At 36.6% G+C, this 18,161-nt stretch overlaps 1 protein-coding gene across 2 annotated transcripts; it reads right to left on the reverse strand.

Annotated features, from left to right (window-relative positions):
* Positions 1–3,062: 3,062 nt before the first annotated feature.
* LOC117916505 (hexokinase-3-like) lies at positions 3,063–17,557 on the reverse strand. 2 transcript variants are annotated; one of them, XM_034832577.1, is made up of 9 exons: positions 17,142–17,554; positions 15,042–15,192; positions 14,767–14,949; positions 14,259–14,333; positions 12,075–12,230; positions 11,867–11,965; positions 11,664–11,791; positions 3,827–3,908; positions 3,063–3,719 (listed from the first exon to the last, which is right to left on the reverse strand). In XM_034832577.1, the coding sequence occupies exons 1-9, from the start codon at positions 17,411–17,413 to the stop codon at positions 3,315–3,317; spliced, it is 1,551 nt and encodes a 516-aa protein (XP_034688468.1). In that variant the 5' UTR covers positions 17,414–17,554; the 3' UTR covers positions 3,063–3,314. The 2 variants fall into 2 exon arrangements, 1 of the variants encoding a protein (XP_034688468.1); XR_004651567.1 differs by lacking the exon at positions 3,063–3,719 and adding an exon at positions 4,158–4,252 and having other exon boundaries at positions 17,142–17,557.
* Positions 17,558–18,161: the final 604 nt, after the last annotated feature.

Consider the following 18,161-nt stretch of genomic DNA (forward strand, 5'->3'; position numbering starts at 1 on the left):
CATCATCAAGATTACAAAATTTAGTCTTTTTGATCAAATCAAATCTTTCAATTCTAAATTAAAAATAAATATTCTCTTATTGACAACTAAATATTAGGAATTCCAAATTTAATTCTCTAGTTTCATTTATAAACAATAATGACTTTATTCAATGAAAGAGACTTCAAATTGATCAACAAAACTATTCTACACGAGAAAAAAGACTTAACAAAAAAAAAAAAAAAATTCATAAAATTTTCCTACAAGTCCGAGAAATCACAGAAAAACTATACATGCATTTTTCGTCTTTCAACAAAGTCACACGAGAATAAGTTATTTTAGGCTTTTCATTGACTACAAGTGCTCTTCATCTTTCGACGGTCATTCAAGAATAAGCTACTCTAGGCTCTCGATTGACTACACATGTTCTCCACGTTTCTGATAACAAAAACAAATCATTCCCCCAATTTGGATCTGGTGCATTAAAGTTTCAAATTGATTGTTTAGGTCCATGAACCGACTATGAATATTTCATCAACTTACAAGAATGTGTTATTTGGATCTTTTGTGTTACTTTGAATGTAATACAAAGTGATACAAACCTGAATACTCAAATAAATTTTAATACAAATATAGGTAGAATAGTAGAAACAAAAATGGTAATATATATATATATATATATATATATATTAATGAAATCTCATTTTGTTAAATCATGTCATACTTTGAAGATTCTAACAATTGCTAACTCTATATAATATACCTCATCATTCTAACAAAATTTCTTTAATTTGTTCAACCTACTAAATGGGAAAAGTTACAAACTTCCATTTCCTAAGTCATGCACTAAATACACTACACCTCCTCAATTAGTTGTTGATGTGTCTCTAAATGGTTTTTGGTATTATGTGTTGTTTGTTTATGCTTACTCTTAAATACACATGGACATATTTTCTTAGATGAAAATTTAATGTATATAAGTATTTTCTTCAATTTAAGGTTCATGTTGAACTATAACTAAATCAAAAAATCAAAATTCTACAAACTAAAATGAGAGGTGAGTTTTGAACTCTCACCTCTTTCCTTGACTCTTGTGGAATTATTCATAGGCATTCTTGCCCTCGTACTTCTAAGAAAAATGGTCTAATTAAACATAAACATCATCACACAATTGAATTAGGACTTACTCTTAAAGTTTCTATTTGAATCATTTGTCCTTGCTATGTTCCTTATTAACAGGTTGCCTTGCACAATCTTACAGTAAGGATCATCTTTGGAAGTATTTTTTCACATTTAACCTAATTATAATTTCTTAAAGGTATTTGATTGTACTTGTCATGGATTAAAATGTTAAGATATTTCGTCAAAATATCAGCAAAATATTGAATATTAGTAGGGATCAATAAGAAATCAGTCATCATCACCAATCAAGGAAAATATTGCGGAAAAATCGGCAAAATAATCAAAATATCGGTGATATATCGGTTTTGGACCGATATATCAATGAATTCTCAACATTGGTAGCACACATGCATGGAATAAAGAAAATCGGGCGATTAATTGCCAAAAAATTGATGATTTTTCAGCAAATTTTCAAAAAACCAATTTTTTTAGTATTTATTCATTTTTTTTAATTATTTTTTTCTAATTTATCTTTTATTTTATATTATGCTTTTATTTTTAATTATTTTTCATATTTATCTCATTAATCCTATTTTAAAAAATTAATATGACTTCACTTTAATTTTTTATTTATTTATCCTTTTAATTTTATTTCATGTTAAATATTTTTATTTTAAAATATTAAAAATATAAATATATTCAAAAATTGCTAAAATATAAAATTAAAAAAAATGAAATTCTAATATTTTATAAATTAAATTAATTTGATAAGATAAATTATTAATACAATTTTTAATAACTTTAATTGTTTAAATAAATTAATGTTAATAGCAAAAAATTGTCACCACAAATTTAAAATAAAATTTTAGAAATTAAATCCCAAATAAAATATTTTATATAAACCTATTTAATTTTCTATTTAAAATGTAATAAAAACATGTTTCAATAAAAGTAGTTTTTAATTTTTAAATAAAAAAATATAAATATATTAAAGAAATTGAATCTAATTGTTTCTAAAAAAAATTGATAAACATTATCGTTGATGATACATATATCAATTACACTTATAAAATTACTTTATTATGTGTATTCTTACTTATTTTATCTTTCCTTTTTTAAAAAAAGTTTTTCTAAACTATTTTTTCAAAAAGTCTATCCTTATTTTACCAATATTTTAGATATATCTATAAATCCAAGTACCAATATATCCGTATTTACCGATATTTTTATCTTTAATACTTGTTATCCTCACATAAGGCCTCGTAGTAATCATAAATTGCAACAGTGCCCTTTTCCTTACATATTTCTTGGCTATAATGATGTCCATAAAGTTTATCAATGCTCAACTCTTAATGGAAAAATATACTTGTTGTATTTGATGAATTTACATTTCCTTTTGCTTCAAGACCACCTAACGAGGCTTCTTCCTCATCTATCATTGACAACACAATGCATCTCCTTTCATCTCTTATAGTGTAACCTTTGCTCACATCATCTAACGATTCACCTAGTCTCCAACTTGGCCACTATCCTATTGCCAAGTTGAAACAAGTAAATCACTCATTGTTAATCTAATTTATGCTTTTACTTAATTCTAAATAGAACATTAATACTTAATAGTATTAAATATTAAGTTGTTTATTTTTATAATATTTTATTTCTATTAAGTATTAAAAAGTAAAAAAATCAATATGTTATTTTTTCTATTTAGAAAAAGCTATATATTTTGACTTTTCTATTTAGTAAAAAGCTTATAATAAGTCATGAAAAAGTAGAAAAACAAACAACCTAAATTCTAAAATTAAATTGCTTTCAGCAAAAAACCAAAAAAACAAACACCACCTTAGTCTCTCTGGACGATATTATAATCACATGAAATAATAGTGCAATTTCAAGGATCATCTCTATTAAATATGACCATGAGGTGAGGATTGGAAGCGCTTTTGGCTTGATAGCCCAAATGAATTAGTGAAGCTTATGAAAATTGCTGAGATTTATCTCTTTGAAGACTACAGAGCAACAGGACAAACTTCCCCTCAGGTATTGAGAGATGTAACAAGGATTAAACAAAAAACCAACAAGGTTTCTGCACAACACCAGAAATTTTCTTATATGGATATATGAGATATGGAAAATGAATTCTATATTTTACAAGGGGGCTTTATAAATATATATATAAATCATATTTTATATATATATATAGATATATATATTTATGGCAACCTTTGACTATCAACAACACTAGAAGATGACGATGATGATGATGATGAATGTGAAGCAGCAAGGAGAGCCGCTCCAATGCCTGATCCATCTTCTGTCACCTTTAGAATCACATATTGGGCAACCTCTTCACCTAAGATTTCACACAAGGCTTCATGCAAGTATTCTTTGAACATTTTATATCTTGTATACAAACTCCCATCCATTGCTACCACCGTTCTTCTCATCTTACCATCACTTCCTCGACTCCTTCCGCTTGCAACGCCACCACTGCCATCCCTTCCAATCTTCTTCAGGATCCCAACAATGCCTGCGGCTGCCAATCGGGCAGCCCTGCGGGTCACTACATCACACACCTTTACGACGAGCTTTCTCACCTTTAAAGGGACATCAGGAATCTGAGAAAGGTGAAACCCACTAAACAGTTAAAAACAGTCGGATACCCCAGTAATGTATCAATTTCAGGTCATTTGATGATATGAAAGATACTGCGTCTTATCTCTACCTGCAGGTCCTCTTTCAAGATTCTTGCGACTTCCATCAATTCGGGGGACTCATCCGCATGCATGTCAGCCATTGATGGTGTACTGAAATCATTCAGTAACAGTTGGAAAATTAAGACAAGGATAATTGAGTTCAGAAAACAACAAAATGCTAAGACAAGACACAAGATTGTTATAAACTCGCTATTTGACGATTAATTCCTTCTGTTCTCTGAATTCCCTGGAGATAATGTAATAATTTTTCTATGGGGCAATGTTATTTTGCAAGATCTGTTTTCACCGCTTCCATGGCTTCCCCCACATGCAGCTGTCCAATGAGATACTTGGACTTACCATGAAAGCAATCAAACAACTTTGACGACACTGCCCTTTTTGAGAGTTCTCTACATTTATATCAGCTCCTTGCGCCCCAAAGAGTGCTTTAATATCTTAGACACCAGCAAAAAGCAAGCATGCCTTAGCCAAAAGGGATATGCTGATAACAATTTTCAAAATCTATAACAAAGATTTGAAGTACCAGCAACTAAGACAACCTTGCTCCCTCAGATTATCTGATTGGGGTCAAGTATAGAATAAATATGGTAGCTTAACCACGAGAGTAATTGAACAATCAATGGAGTAATTATCATAATGTAAGAGCCAACAGACACTGACATGTCAATGTTTCCTTTTACACCTACATATAAGGTAAGATGTGTTCATGCCAAGGAAACTGGGCTGCTTAGCATACCCGTGCTCCATTTCAACAGTGTCAAACTTAATTAGTTGTATCTAACCTCCAATGTTCCCACTTTAAGTCAGTAGAATTTGCTTTGAATAGAATTTAAAGTCAGCATGTAATATATGCTAAACAAAGCAAAATGTAGTGTTACTTCAATCAGATTGAAGTTGTCTTTTCAATATTTTCACTTTTGGTTAGTGTACAATTACACTTTATAACAACTCCTAGAAAGATCATGCCTTTTGGGTTCTTAAGAGTGGAAGACTAGTAAATGATCTAACCTTCAACATTTGATCACGAAGAGAAGTTTCCCCCAATTATTTTTTTGTCCCATAAATTTCCTGTGTTCCTCGTGTTCTAAGCAAGAAAGTTTCTAAAAAGAAAAAAGCTACTGTAACTAGATCCTTTAACTTCACCCCAGGTACTGTGTCCACATGACAAGGACAAGGGTGTGGGTATCAGATCCTTACCAGGTACTCTTATTGCTTTGGATCTAACCATTTGATTTTGATTGATTTTTTTTATTTTCAATTTTCCTAACAGATGATTATACTGAAAAAGAGAGTTTGCAATTTCTACAAATTTTTTTTAATAGGTAAATGAGAATATGTTAAAAAGAGTCAAACAAAAAAAGGGGTGCACACCTAGTACAATTTCTACAAAAATATATCAGAATAGAAAAGGAAAAAAAAAGATACAGATAAAAGAAAAAAGGAGTTCTAAGAAAATATTTTTTATTCAACATTTAATTGATTTTTCTTTCCCTTTCCTTCTCCTTTTATTATGCGGTATCCAAGTGTCTATGCCCATTATTGAGATCGTTTTTTAAGCCAAATCACCATATCCTAAAATTTGTAGGTGTAAAGGATCATGCTCCTACACATAACTGTGCATGACACCAACACCCAAACCCATGCAACATTAGAAAAAAACAAAGCTCAGATTCTGTAACTTGGTTAATATAGATTTTATATTTGAGAAATGATATCAGTTGGTTAACAAACATGAGCACATTTACCTTCACCTCTATAATCAAATATTGACATGATTGAATGCATTAATATGAAGAATCATTGCACTTGTAACCTGTCACACAAGAACCTAGACCTAAGTGTCTTTGGGTATGAGCCCCTTTTTTGTGAAGCGCTTTTAATCTCATTATTTTTGCCTATTGAAAAAAAGAACCTAAAAGAAAGTATGACTTTGACACCAAGATTTAATAGTTCCAGGAAACTTTTGATGGGAAAGGTTCTTTAAATCAAACTCGCAGCCAAGCCACCAGAAAGATACAAATGATAGAAAACAAATAGGTTCACTGCTTCAAGCATTGATCAAACTCACTACTAATCGTCCGAAACACAAAATTGAACTCCAGAACACGATGTTAAAGATTAAACAAACTAACTAGAAACTAGAAGTTACTTCACTTCATTGATTAAATTATTTCCCATTCGGTCAAATCTTCAGTTGGAAATGCAACAGTCATTTTGATTGAAAAAGGCAACCTTGACAATGGACACATCAATCTCTGACCAAATTTATCTGATATGTGACTCTATCATAAATATTTCATATTGTTGAATATAATGTATTTATAGTGTATAACCTTTCCTTGTTAATATAGGACACATATATGATAGGACACATGTATGGTAGTCAGGACTCTTAGCCTTGTAGGACTCTTAGCCTTGTATATATATATATATTTCTCAATTGTAAGTAGATCATTACATTAATGAGAATCAAGGTCTTTCTTCTTTCTCTCTCTCTCAACATGGTATCAGAGCCAAGGAAGAAAACCTAATTCTTTCCTGTTTCCCGTGTCATCAACTCCGGGAAACCTTCCGGTGACCGTGTTTCATTCCGGTCACCTTCCCCATCTCCCAATACTTTCCGAACATTCGGATCGTCGACAGAAACCACTCACCGCCGGCGAACTTTCCGGCGACGTATTTTTCCGACACCGACCATACCAGAAGGAGCGCCTGGAGGAGATCTCCAACTTTTGTGAAGGCACTAGCACCAAAAGAGCCTCCACGCGCCGCCCACGCGCAATTTTCCGGCCGGCGGCTGCATCTCACGCGCCGCCGCGTGAGGGCGCGTGAGGCCTTTTCCGGCGTCGCGCCTCCTCCTCCAGCTTCGTCTGACGCCGACCAGCCTCCCTACCTCCCTGGTTCTCCCATCCGAGCCCTGCACATACCTCTTTTGGGGATTTTTGTCTCCGTCGGCCCTCCAAACAGTCTTTCCGGCGAAGCTCCGACTACTTTTTCTCCACATCAATCCCTGCACGTGCCTTGGGAAGTGTTCTTCTACCTTTCTGGTGGTACCACGCCGCGATCTGAGGCCGTCTCCCTTTTTCGGTGGTGCCACGCCGCAATCTAAAGCCGTATTAGGGCTCTCTTCGATCCAAACATACTTCATTCTCCAGATAAGTAGATATGACTACTAAAAATTCCATTTTTTCCGCTGTTATATCTGGCTCTCCTATGATTACTTCGGAGAAATTGGTTGGCAGTGACAATTATCTTTCCTGGTCTGCCTCTGTTGAACTTTGGTTTATGGGTCAAGGATATGAGGATCACTTGATTACACAGGAGGCAGATATCCCTGAGGTTGACCGCGTACAGTGGAGGAAGATAGATACACAGTTATGTAGTGTATTATGGCAATCGGTTGATCCCAAGATTCTTCTTCATCTTCGGGCCTACAAAACTTGTTTTAAATTTTGGACTCAAGCCAAAGGATTATATACGAATGATATCCAGCGTCTGTATAAGGTGGCTTCTGCTATTGTCCATCTCAGCCAACAGGACTTGGATCTATCTACTTATATTGGCCAGATTGCCTCTCTTAAGGAGGAGTTCTTGACTGTGATGCCTCTTACTCCTGATGTTGGGGCTCAACAAACACAGCTTGACCGGTTCTTCATGGTTCTTACTCTTATTGGCCTCCGTCCGGATCTTGAGCTTGTCCGCGATCAGATTCTTGGTAGTTCATCAATTCCGTCCTTGGATGATGTGTTTGCTTGCCTCCTCCGTATCTCCTCCACTCAGACTTTGCCATCTGATAGTACTTCAGATTCTTCTGTGTTAGTTTCTCAAACTAGCTCTCGAGGAGGCCGCAGTGGTACCCGAGGTAGAGGTCAACGTCCTCATTGCACCTATTGCAATAAACTTGGCCACACTCGCGATCGTTGCTATCAGTTACATGGACGACCTCCTCGCACTGCCCATGTGGCCCAGTCCTCTGATTCTCCGCTGCCTCAGCCTCCGAGCTCTTCCGCATCTCAGGCTTCTGTTGCCTCTGTTGCCCAACCTGGTAATGCCTCTGCCTGCCTTACCCACACATCTTCTCCTGGACCTGGATTCTAGATTCTGGAGCTTCTGATCACTTATCTGATAATAAGGATCTTTTCTCCTCTATTACTACTACCTCTGCTTTACTTACTGTTACCTTAGCTAATGGTTCTCAAACTATGGCTAAAGGTATTGGTTTGGCCCTTCCTCTACCTTCTCTACCTCTCACTTCTGTCCTTTATACTCCTGAATGTCCTTTTAATCTTATTTCCATCAACAAAATCACTCGTACTCTTAATTGCTCTATTACCTTTTCTGATAAATTTGTGACCTTGCAGGACCGGAGTACGGGGAAGACGATTGGCATAGGACGTGAGTCTCAAGGCCTCTATCACCTCACCTCGGATTCATCTCCTGCAGTTTGCATTTCCACTGATGCTCCTCTCCTCATTCACAATCGTCTGGGCCACCCTAGTCTCTCCAAGTTCCAGAAGATGGTCCCTCGTTTTTCCACTTTATCGTCACTTCCGTGTGAGTCATGTCAACTTGGGAAACATACTCGTGTCTCGTTCCCAAAGCGTTTGAATAATCGGGCAAAGTCTCCTTTTGAGTTTGTCCACACTGATGTTTGGGGTCCTTGTCGGACTGCGTCTACTTTAGGATTTCAGTATTTTGTCACTTTCATTGATGACTATTCTCGATGTACTTGGTTATTTTTAATGAAAAATCGAGCTGAGTTATTCTCTATTTTCCAGAAATTTTATGCTGAAATCCAAACCCAGTTCAATATTTCTATTCGTGTGTTACGCAGTGACAATGCCAGGGAATATTTTTCAGCACCATTTACTTCGTTTATGTCCCATCATGGGATTCTTCCTTCTTGTGCTCATACTCCTCAACAAAATGGGGTAGCTGAACGCAAGAATCGACATCTTGTTGAGACAGCTCGTACTCTCCTCCTCCACAGTAATGTTCCTTTTCGTTTTTGGGGGGACGTTGTTCTTACCGCTTGTTATTTGATTAATCGTATGCCCTCCTCTGTCTTACATGATCAGATTCCTCACTCCCTTCTCTTCCCTGACCAACCACTTTATTTCCTTCCTCCTCATGTCTTTGGTTGTACTTGCTTTGTTCATATTCTCACTCCTGGACAGGACAAACTTTCCGCCAAAGCCATGAAGTGTCTCTTCTTGGGATACTCCAGACTTCAGAAGGGTTATCGTTGTTATTCCATTGAGACTCATCGATACTTTATCTCCGCTGATGTCACCTTCTTTGAGGACTCACCATTCTTTTCCACCACTTCTGAGTCTCTTCCTGTTTCTGAAGTCTTGCCTATTCCCATTGTCTCCCCACCTGATGCTATGCCTCCTCGACCACTTCAGGTTTATCATCGTCGCCCTCGTGTCGTTGCTCCTCTTCCTTTTGCTGAGGCACCTGCTGACTCACTTCCTATCCCTTCGACTTCACCTACCTCGGCTCTGCCTTCTCCTAATGACTTACCCATTGCTGTTCGGAAAGGTACTCGCTCTACTCGTAATCCTCATCCTATTTACAATTTTTTGAGTTATCATCGATTATCTTCACCCTATTCTGCTTTTGTTTCTGCTATATCCTTTGTTTCTCTTCCAAAGAGCACCCATGAAGCTCTTTCCCATCCAGGCTAGCGACAGGCAATGGTGGATGAAATGGCTGCTCTGCACTCTAATGGCACTTGGGATCTTGTTGTTTTACCCTCGGGTAAATCTACCGTTGGCTGTCGTTGGGTCTACGCAGTTAAGGTTGGTCCTGATGGTCAGGTTGATCGCCTTAAGGCCCGCTTAGTTGCTAAAGGCTATACTCAGGTTTATGGTTCTGATTATGGTGACACATTCTCTCCTGTTGCCAAGATTGCTTCTGTCCGTCTGCTTCTCTCCATGGCTGCCATGTGTTCTTGGCCTCTTTATCAATTGGATATTAAAAATGCCTTCCTTCATGGTGATCTTGCCGATGAGGTTTATATGGAGCAACCTCCTGGTTTTGTTGCTCAGGGGGGGTCTGGTTTAGTATGCAGGTTACGCCGTTCTCTATATGGCTTGAAACAATCTTCTCGAGCATGGTTTGGCCGTTTTAGTTCTGTTGTTCAAGAGTTTGGCATGCTTCGCAGTACAGCAGACCATTCAATTTTCTATCATCATAACTCTTTGGGGCAGTGTATTTATTTGGTTGTTTATGTGGACGACATCGTCATTACAGGCAGTGATCAGGACGGTATTCAGAAACTAAAGCAACACCTTTTTACCCACTTTCAGACCAAAGACTTGGGGAAACTCAAGTATTTCTTGGGAATTGAGATAGCTCAATCCAGTTCTGCTATGGTCCTTTCCCAAAGGAAGTATGCTTTAGACATCCTGGAAGAAACCGGTATGTTAGACTGTAAACCGGTAGACACACCTATGGATCCGAATGTCAAACTTGTACCAGGACAGGGGGAGCCTTTAGGAGACCCCGGGAGATATCGACGGCTTGTAGGTAAATTGAACTATCTCACCATTACTCGTCCAGACATTTCTTTTCCTATGAGTGTTGTTAGACAATTCCTACAGTCACCATGTGATAGCCATTGGGATGCTGTAATCCGCATTCTTCGATATATCAAAAGTACACCAGGCCAAGGTGTGTTGTACGAGAACAGAGGTCATACTCAGGTTGTTGGTTACACAGATGCAGATTGGGCTGGCTCACCCACAGATAGACGTTCCACTTCAGGGTACTGTGTTTTTATTGGAGGTAATCTAATATCTTGGAAGAGTAAGAAACAAGATGTAGTGGCCAGATCTAGCGCTGAAGCCGAGTATCGAGCTATGGCTTTGGCAACATGTGAACTCATATGGTTGAGACATCTTCTTCGAGAGTTGAGATTTGGAAAGGATGAACAGATGAAACTCATATGTGATAACCAGGCCGCATTACATATTGCATCCAATCCAGTCTTTCATGAAAGGACCAAACATATTGAAGTTGACTGTCATTTCATTAGAGAGAAGATCACATCAGGATGTGTTGCTACAAGTTTTGTTAATTCAAATGATCAACTAGCTGACATCTTCACTAAATCTCTCAGAGGTCCTAGGATTAAATATATTTGTAACAAGCTTGGTGCATATGACGTATATGCTCCAGCTTGAGGGGGAGTGTTGAATATAATGTATTTATAGTGTATAACCTTTCCTTGTTAATATAGGACACATATATGATAGGACACATGTATGGTAGTTAGGACTCTTAGCCTTGTAGGACTCTTAGCCTTGTATATATATATATATTTCTCAATTGTAAGTAGATTATTACATTAATGAGAATCAAGGTCTTTCTTCTTTCTCTCTCTCTCAACACATATATCTACAAAATGTTATTACTTTGACAACATGATACAAACTTGTTCTTCAAACCAAAACTTACACCCTACATAAAAAGGTAATATTTAGCATTTCTGTTTCAATTGTGATGAAACCATTTGTAATAATATTTCATGACTCGATTTATCATAATTTAAGCTGCATGTCCATTAGGATAAGAAACACCAACTCTTTCATAAGCAGCCCAGCCATTTGTTTGAACATTTTATTTTTATGTACCACCCTATACAGGGGCACTTTCCAAAGTGTTTGTTATATTTCTTTTATCATTTTATGTTTTCTGTACACTTAAATAGGTTACTAGTTAGACTTTCAAGAATTTATTAACGTGGAACTCCCCAACTTCCCAATAATTTTTATGATAGGAATATGGAAGAGAACAAGAAGATACAAGAACAATGCACAGTGATCCACAGAAACATACCTCAAAATAAAGGGCATAGATAACCTAGAAGAAACAGGTCCAAAAATGTCTGACTCTTGTGACATTCTGAGAATAACTCTCCTCACAATGTCACCCAAGTACATCCCTGATATCATTTTCTCAAAACCCTGAAACAAAAGCCTCAAAATCTTGATTTGTTCACTGGAACGTCGAAGAGACAAGGGCAAGTAATTGAACTGTACCTGATCATTTGGATTAGGACTATCACCATCTAAATCAATATCGTAAGATGTTCTTGGCAAATGTGATGACCAGAAATTTCCCCATTCCATGTTGACAACCTAACGAATGGAAGATGACATGAAGTCAAATAATAAATAGAAGAATCAGTCTTTATTCTCAAAAATGCAGTGTTAGGTAATGTATGACTAGAAAATCAAGAAAGGATACCATGCCTCCAGAAGTTGTAAGAAGGCCCTGACACTTAATAATAGCATCTGTCCGTTCCAAATAGCAGGCATTTGTACCTGTCCCAATTATCACTGCAGCAACAGTGTCTGGATCATTATAATGTCCAAGAGCTAATGTCCCCACAGTATCATTTACCTGCTTAAAAGAATAGGGAATTATACTCCTGAAATCTAACTATGCTACTTGCATGCGGCTTTAGTTATACACAAGAAGTGCACAAACATAGAGACATGCAGACATGTATATCATGCATTTGTGTGCATGCATATTTATATTATGATTATCCGTTTGCATCCAATAGAAACATGTGTAATAGCCAAAAATCTCAGTGCCATTGATCAAAAGTACTCTTAAACGAGGAAAAATGGAAATCTAGAAAGCTATGACCTTAACCATATACCTTACAGTATTAGTGTGAAGGCTGTTCGACCATCCAGACAGAAAGAATCAACTAAAAGAATGTCCTCAAGAAAATATTTTTGCTTGCCTATCAAGAAAATATGGGATGTACCTTACAGTATTAGTATGAAACCTGTTCGACCATCCAGACAGAGAATCAACTAAAGAATGTCCTCAAGAAAAATATTTTTGCTTGCCTATCAAGAAATTATGAGATGTCCTCCAGAAAAAAAACAGGTCTCTTTTCTAGAGTGAAACATTTAGAGATACTAAAGGAGAATCTAATTCACTGATGCAGAAAGCTGTTTGGCTGTTTCCAAAGAATGTACTTCAAATTCAAGCAGAACTATTACAATCAATCAAATATTCAACTTCACTTGCCAAGCAAATCATTTCAAACCACAATAAAACCTCCTAAAATTATTGAATATTTCACAAATTGAAATGATAGACACAGTGCAGAAACATGTGAAATGAATCTCAAAATCCAGTCTCATTTTGCTGCATAAGCATTTTATGTTAAAATGTATATTCACAGATGTGGAGTATATTAAACAATTAGAATTTGTAGTCAAAACTTTCATTTAACAAGACTGGACATGAATCCGAATTGAATGACTTTCCAAAATTCTATGACATGAATGATGAACCTACCAAAATATGAACAACTTCAATTATTGTTCCCATAATCAAGTAGCTTAATAAAAAACCTAGCCAAATGCCCAATTGTAAACTCATCAATCTTTGAAAAGGCTGACAGGTAAAAGAATAAGCACCTATAAAGTTATCTACATATTTATTGACTTCAATTCAAAGCATCCTTCAATAATTATGAAAGATGTGATTAGAATTACTAGTAGAAACCATTCATTATTATAGCAATGAACATGCACATACACACACCTATGCAAGCATCATTCCTTCTAGTTTGTACGGTCCCAGAAGCGGCTTCCCCGCCATCTCACTTAGTTAAGAGTGGCAATGATAGGAGATACCGGTTCCATAAAGGTCAATTTTTTCTCCAGGTAAAAAAGCCAAAAGGATTTAAGCCAAGCTTATGAGCTTTTCTATAGACTTAAAAAGTCTCTGTTCAAATCTGCTTGGGAAACTATCCATCATAAGGGTGATCATGTTTGGTGGCACAATATCACCTGGTTTAAAGGCATCTGATGATCCGGTTCAACTCACTAGCCTAAGTGAAGCGCCCACGTCTTCTATCAATTTCTCAAGAATTTTGATACTATTATTTTAAATATTGCTTTCACGAATGCACAAGGATTAAAATAACTTGTGGTGAAAGAGGAAGAGGCTCTAGCCCTTATTTTCCATTATGATGATCATAAATATACTTAGTATCGCGACATCAGCCATTGTTTTACTTCCAGATAACAATTAAGAATAAAATGTCTTTACCAGCTAGCATGATACAAGCTTTACAGATGTACCCAAAAGACATAATTGAACATATGTGAGTATCAACAGACCAGATCCAACACAGAACCATGCCTGTGTTCATTATAACTTTGATTAACACAGGGGCAACCACAAGCCTACTTTCCTTTTCAAGACTCTAAAACTTGCTTATGCCCAACTTGAAAACACCAAAACAAGAAGAAGATCAAATGGATTTCCCCGCACAACTCTCCTAATAAAATGTCAATGATCTGCCAAGGTCTAAAACAGACATATATGATCAGACACACAGTCAATGTTCAAAGACAATCAGATAGCATAATAACTTAAGCTTGTACAAAAAGAGCCTACCAGAACTGCTACTCGCATATCTAGTCCATTTCTTGTCATTGCATGTTGTAAACATTCAGACACATCTTTTCCAACCTGACAACCAAAAAGTAGTTGACATACAATTATCACCAATGTAAACACCCACCACATTAGTCACTTCAACAAACAAAAAACTACATCCAGTTCTGATTTTTCCCTTGCAGTTATATTTTTTATTCCATTTAATAAAAAGATAAATACCATAATCAGGTGCGAGTTTGGCCAAGTTGAGATGAGCTTGTGCTCACCCCCGATGTCATAAACTAGGCCAAAGCTCAACTAAAGCTACTCAGCCCAAACGATTGAAGTGTTGCTCCTTGGAATGGTACCACGCTGGCGCAAACACAGAGCCAGAAGAGCCCCATTCATTCTCAACATAAGAAATGAAGGAACTTTTCAAAACAACTCTATCAGTCCCTTCCATTAAAGTTTAAAATTGTTGTGGAGCAATCAAGAGTATAAGTTACTAGAACATTGTCTCACTAACCATGTCTTTGACGGAAAATCCTTTTGTCCATTTAATTAGAATGCCTGATGAAACAGATGTTTGCTTCACAGGAAAAGAGAATGTAAAGCCAAGTTCCCTTCTTTTAACAGGTGAAAACTCTGAATTTTGTGCTTCCCTTTCAACAAATTGCTTAAGTGATGAACCAATAAAATCAAAGAGATCCTGCAAGCAAAAGAAACATCATTTTTTGAATTATCCATATATGGCAAGATTTTGAAGGCAAAGAAGAACTTGTGAGCTACAAAATAGGCAACCTCGCTTGTGCTGGTCATTAAATCTTGTGGAATGGGTTGGCGTTCTACATCACATGAAAGAATTGAGGACCTTTTACCTCCTAGCTGAATCCGCAAGACCCTGAAATTTGTACCTCCAAGATCTAGTGCATGATACTTCCCTCTCTCACTCCTGAAGAAAAATTCACAATCAGCTTCATAGTATGATGCACACACAAACGAAATAGAAAATGCAAGACTCAAAATAGTTGCATAACATTGATTTGCTGAGCTCGATGTTGCAGGTGGGAGTTGTTTTTTTGTGTATCCCTCCGCTTGGTATGACCTTTTAGTGCCTTTGTATACACTATGTATACTTTAGTGCACTCCTTTGTTAGGAGCTATTAATTCAATGGAAATTTACCCATCAAAAAATAATTTCGGAACAAATATCATAGCCATGACTGAAGCATGTTATCACCTACAAGCTAGTACTGAAACGTAATAAATCCTCTACAAACATGTTTTTCTTTATCAATGAAGTTTCGAATGTTGAGAATTGTTTCTAACAACAGTCACTTGACACAGTGACGGCCTGCACCGTTTGACAACAAGATGCTATGCAACATTGTTGAAGAACCAACCAAATCTCGTAATAAGTGGAAAGTAAAAAGAATTTAAATATATAACTATAACTAAGCCCATGGTTCAACTCCAAGCAACATAGTAACAGCTGAAGCATATTAGCACCATAGAGTCACAGTAGAAGAGAACATGTGCAATAAAAGCTGACTATCATTGTTGCTTCCCATCAAAGCTAGCCAGAATCACGATTTTCAGAATTACAACTCAAAAGAACGATCTTCAGATTCATTAAATAGCTATGCTTTGAATGGAAAAAGGGACTGAAAGACAACCAAGTGACCCCACTTGTGGAACCCTTGGCACAATATTCCTGAAATAGTTTGACAGCACTTCCATCATAGGAGAATAGAAGGGAATATAAGAGGGAACCAATAAATTCCATTTTCCAGGTGCTTAAAATTTAAATACAAAAATTCCCAAATAAAGTGGCAAAGAGATTGAATGAGACAAATGTCAACAAGCACAAGGCATCGACTGAATATATCAAAATGAAAAGACATGGATAGAAGGGCAAGCCCCAGGAAAGAACATCGAACTTGTACAAAGCAACATTTAGTATTAAACACCACCAAGAATCAAGAATCAAGAGGAAATAACAAGATTTCAAAACAAAATAAAGTAAACAGGAATAGACATTGAAAGAAACCCACAAAAGGAACAAAATGTTTGACAAAAGAAAATACCATTAACCATCCTGAAACAAGAATAAAGCAAGTAGTCTAAAACTTCAAATTATGAAAAATGCATGGAATGGAATATAAGAAAAAAAATCATCCACAAAAGAAGAGCAATATTTAGATGAAAATAAACGCCATCCTGAAACAAGAATCAAACAGATGCAAACTTAAGATTTCAGGGAAAAACAACTCTGGTAAATGGCCATAGACGGCATTCATATACAGAGAGTTAAAGAGGAAAACAAGAGTCAATGGCTCCTGTTGACATTCAAACCAAGCCACGTAAAAACCCCGCAAATAAACCTCTCAAAAAACCATCATAAGAAATAGCAAAAAAATACCATCCCAAGACAAGAACAGACTATAAATGGACACAAAATGCAGAAATTGGAAAAATATAGATAAATGGGCAAACTAAATTTTCAAGTAAATGGAAAGGAGGTACAGCGAGAAACAAGAAAGAGGAAGAGCCCATTCGTTCAAGAAACACTAACCCCAAATGCCCCAAAACAAGAATCAAACAAAGAAAGCCACAGACTCAAAATTGAAACAATGGGCAAAATACACACACAGCGGCAGACCCACCAATAAACAGCCCAAAATAACTCAAACCCATCAACTAAATCCAACAATAGCATCAAAAGTGAATACCCATTTGAAAGTTCATCAAATGGATATGACCACAAATCTGAAAATCGGAACCATAGGCAAAGTAAATACGAGCACGCAAGAAGATACTGAGACAGACCCGGAAAGGAACAAACCAAAAAAAAACATAAAGCCACCAACCAGAAGCACCAAAAGTTTCAGAAGGGAATACCCATTCGGAAGCTTATCAACAAAGGTGAGGAGCATTTTGAGCTTGGAACCACCCTCAGATGCCAAACCCGCGTGCATCTCCACAGCCATAGCGTCCACCACCTGCCTCAGCCTCCCCACCGACGTCTCACACGCCTCTTCCAAGTCCCTCAAGACACCCACGACCCTCCTCCACTTCCTCCTACTCCTCACCCTCTTCCCCACCAGTATCGCCGCGATCGCGCACGTCGCCGCCGCGCAGCTCACCGCCAATCCAAACCCCACCTTCCCCATCTCCCTCAGAACTCCCTCAATCAACGCATTGAAACGACGCCCCTCCCCCCTCCGGCGACAACTCGCCGGCTGTCCGATGACCCACTACCTGTTCGAGGAAACGCTGAATAGAGAATTTCCTCCCTTCTTTTTCCCTTTTATTTCCTTTCTAGAGGTTTTTGCAAACCATGTAGTGTTGGAAAGTGAGGTGATGGGTACTTATATAGAGAGTAAAATGACTGATTTGCCCAGAAAAAACCCTCAAATTCCTGATTTGTTTATCATATCTTTGCAATTTATGTGTTTTTCTTTTACCAATTTCATTCAAGAGTTAAAAATGATTTTCAATACAATTAAGCTATAAATTTGACTTATGTTGGCTTAGGACTTTTGCCCTTATCTCGGTGAGATATTTCACTTTTGCCATTGAGCTTTTGGAAAAGACTGAAGTTGTTTGCCTTGTTTGAAAGGTACAGTTGATTAATTGACTCCTTGATTATGACCTTGGTCTACATGACAACCAAAGAAACAAAAAAAAATTAGTCTTCTTTTTTCATTTTTCTTTTTTCTTTTTTTTTTTGTTTTTTGAAAACAAAAAATAATTGTCTTCATTCAAGGTTAATATATAAGCATGTGTTGAAAATTAAGATTTATTATAAATTAATTTATAGTTTTTTATTTTGAATTAATCAAAAAGGCCAAATCATCCATAAAATAACACAATTTTAACTAAGATGACATTATATATTTTCAATTAAAATGAATCAAA

Source organism: Vitis riparia, chromosome 6, assembly GCF_004353265.1.
Source record: "Vitis riparia cultivar Riparia Gloire de Montpellier isolate 1030 chromosome 6, EGFV_Vit.rip_1.0, whole genome shotgun sequence".
NCBI lineage: Eukaryota > Viridiplantae > Streptophyta > Magnoliopsida > Vitales > Vitaceae > Vitis > Vitis riparia.

Bases quoted from the DNA above. Each gene is read 5' to 3' on its own strand.
- LOC117916505 (XM_034832577.1), bottom strand. From the start codon at position 17,413: ATGGGGAAGGTGGGGTTTGGATTGGCGGTGAGCTGCGCGGCGGCGACG. The intron at 11,792-11,866 runs GTACAGTTCAAT...CTTTTGTTTCAG, and splicing joins GTCCTAATCCAAATGATCAG to GGTTTTGAGAAAATGATATC. The intron at 3,909-11,663 runs GTATGTTTCTGT...GAATGATTTCAG, and splicing joins TCTATGCCCTTTATTTTGAG to TACACCATCAATGGCTGACA.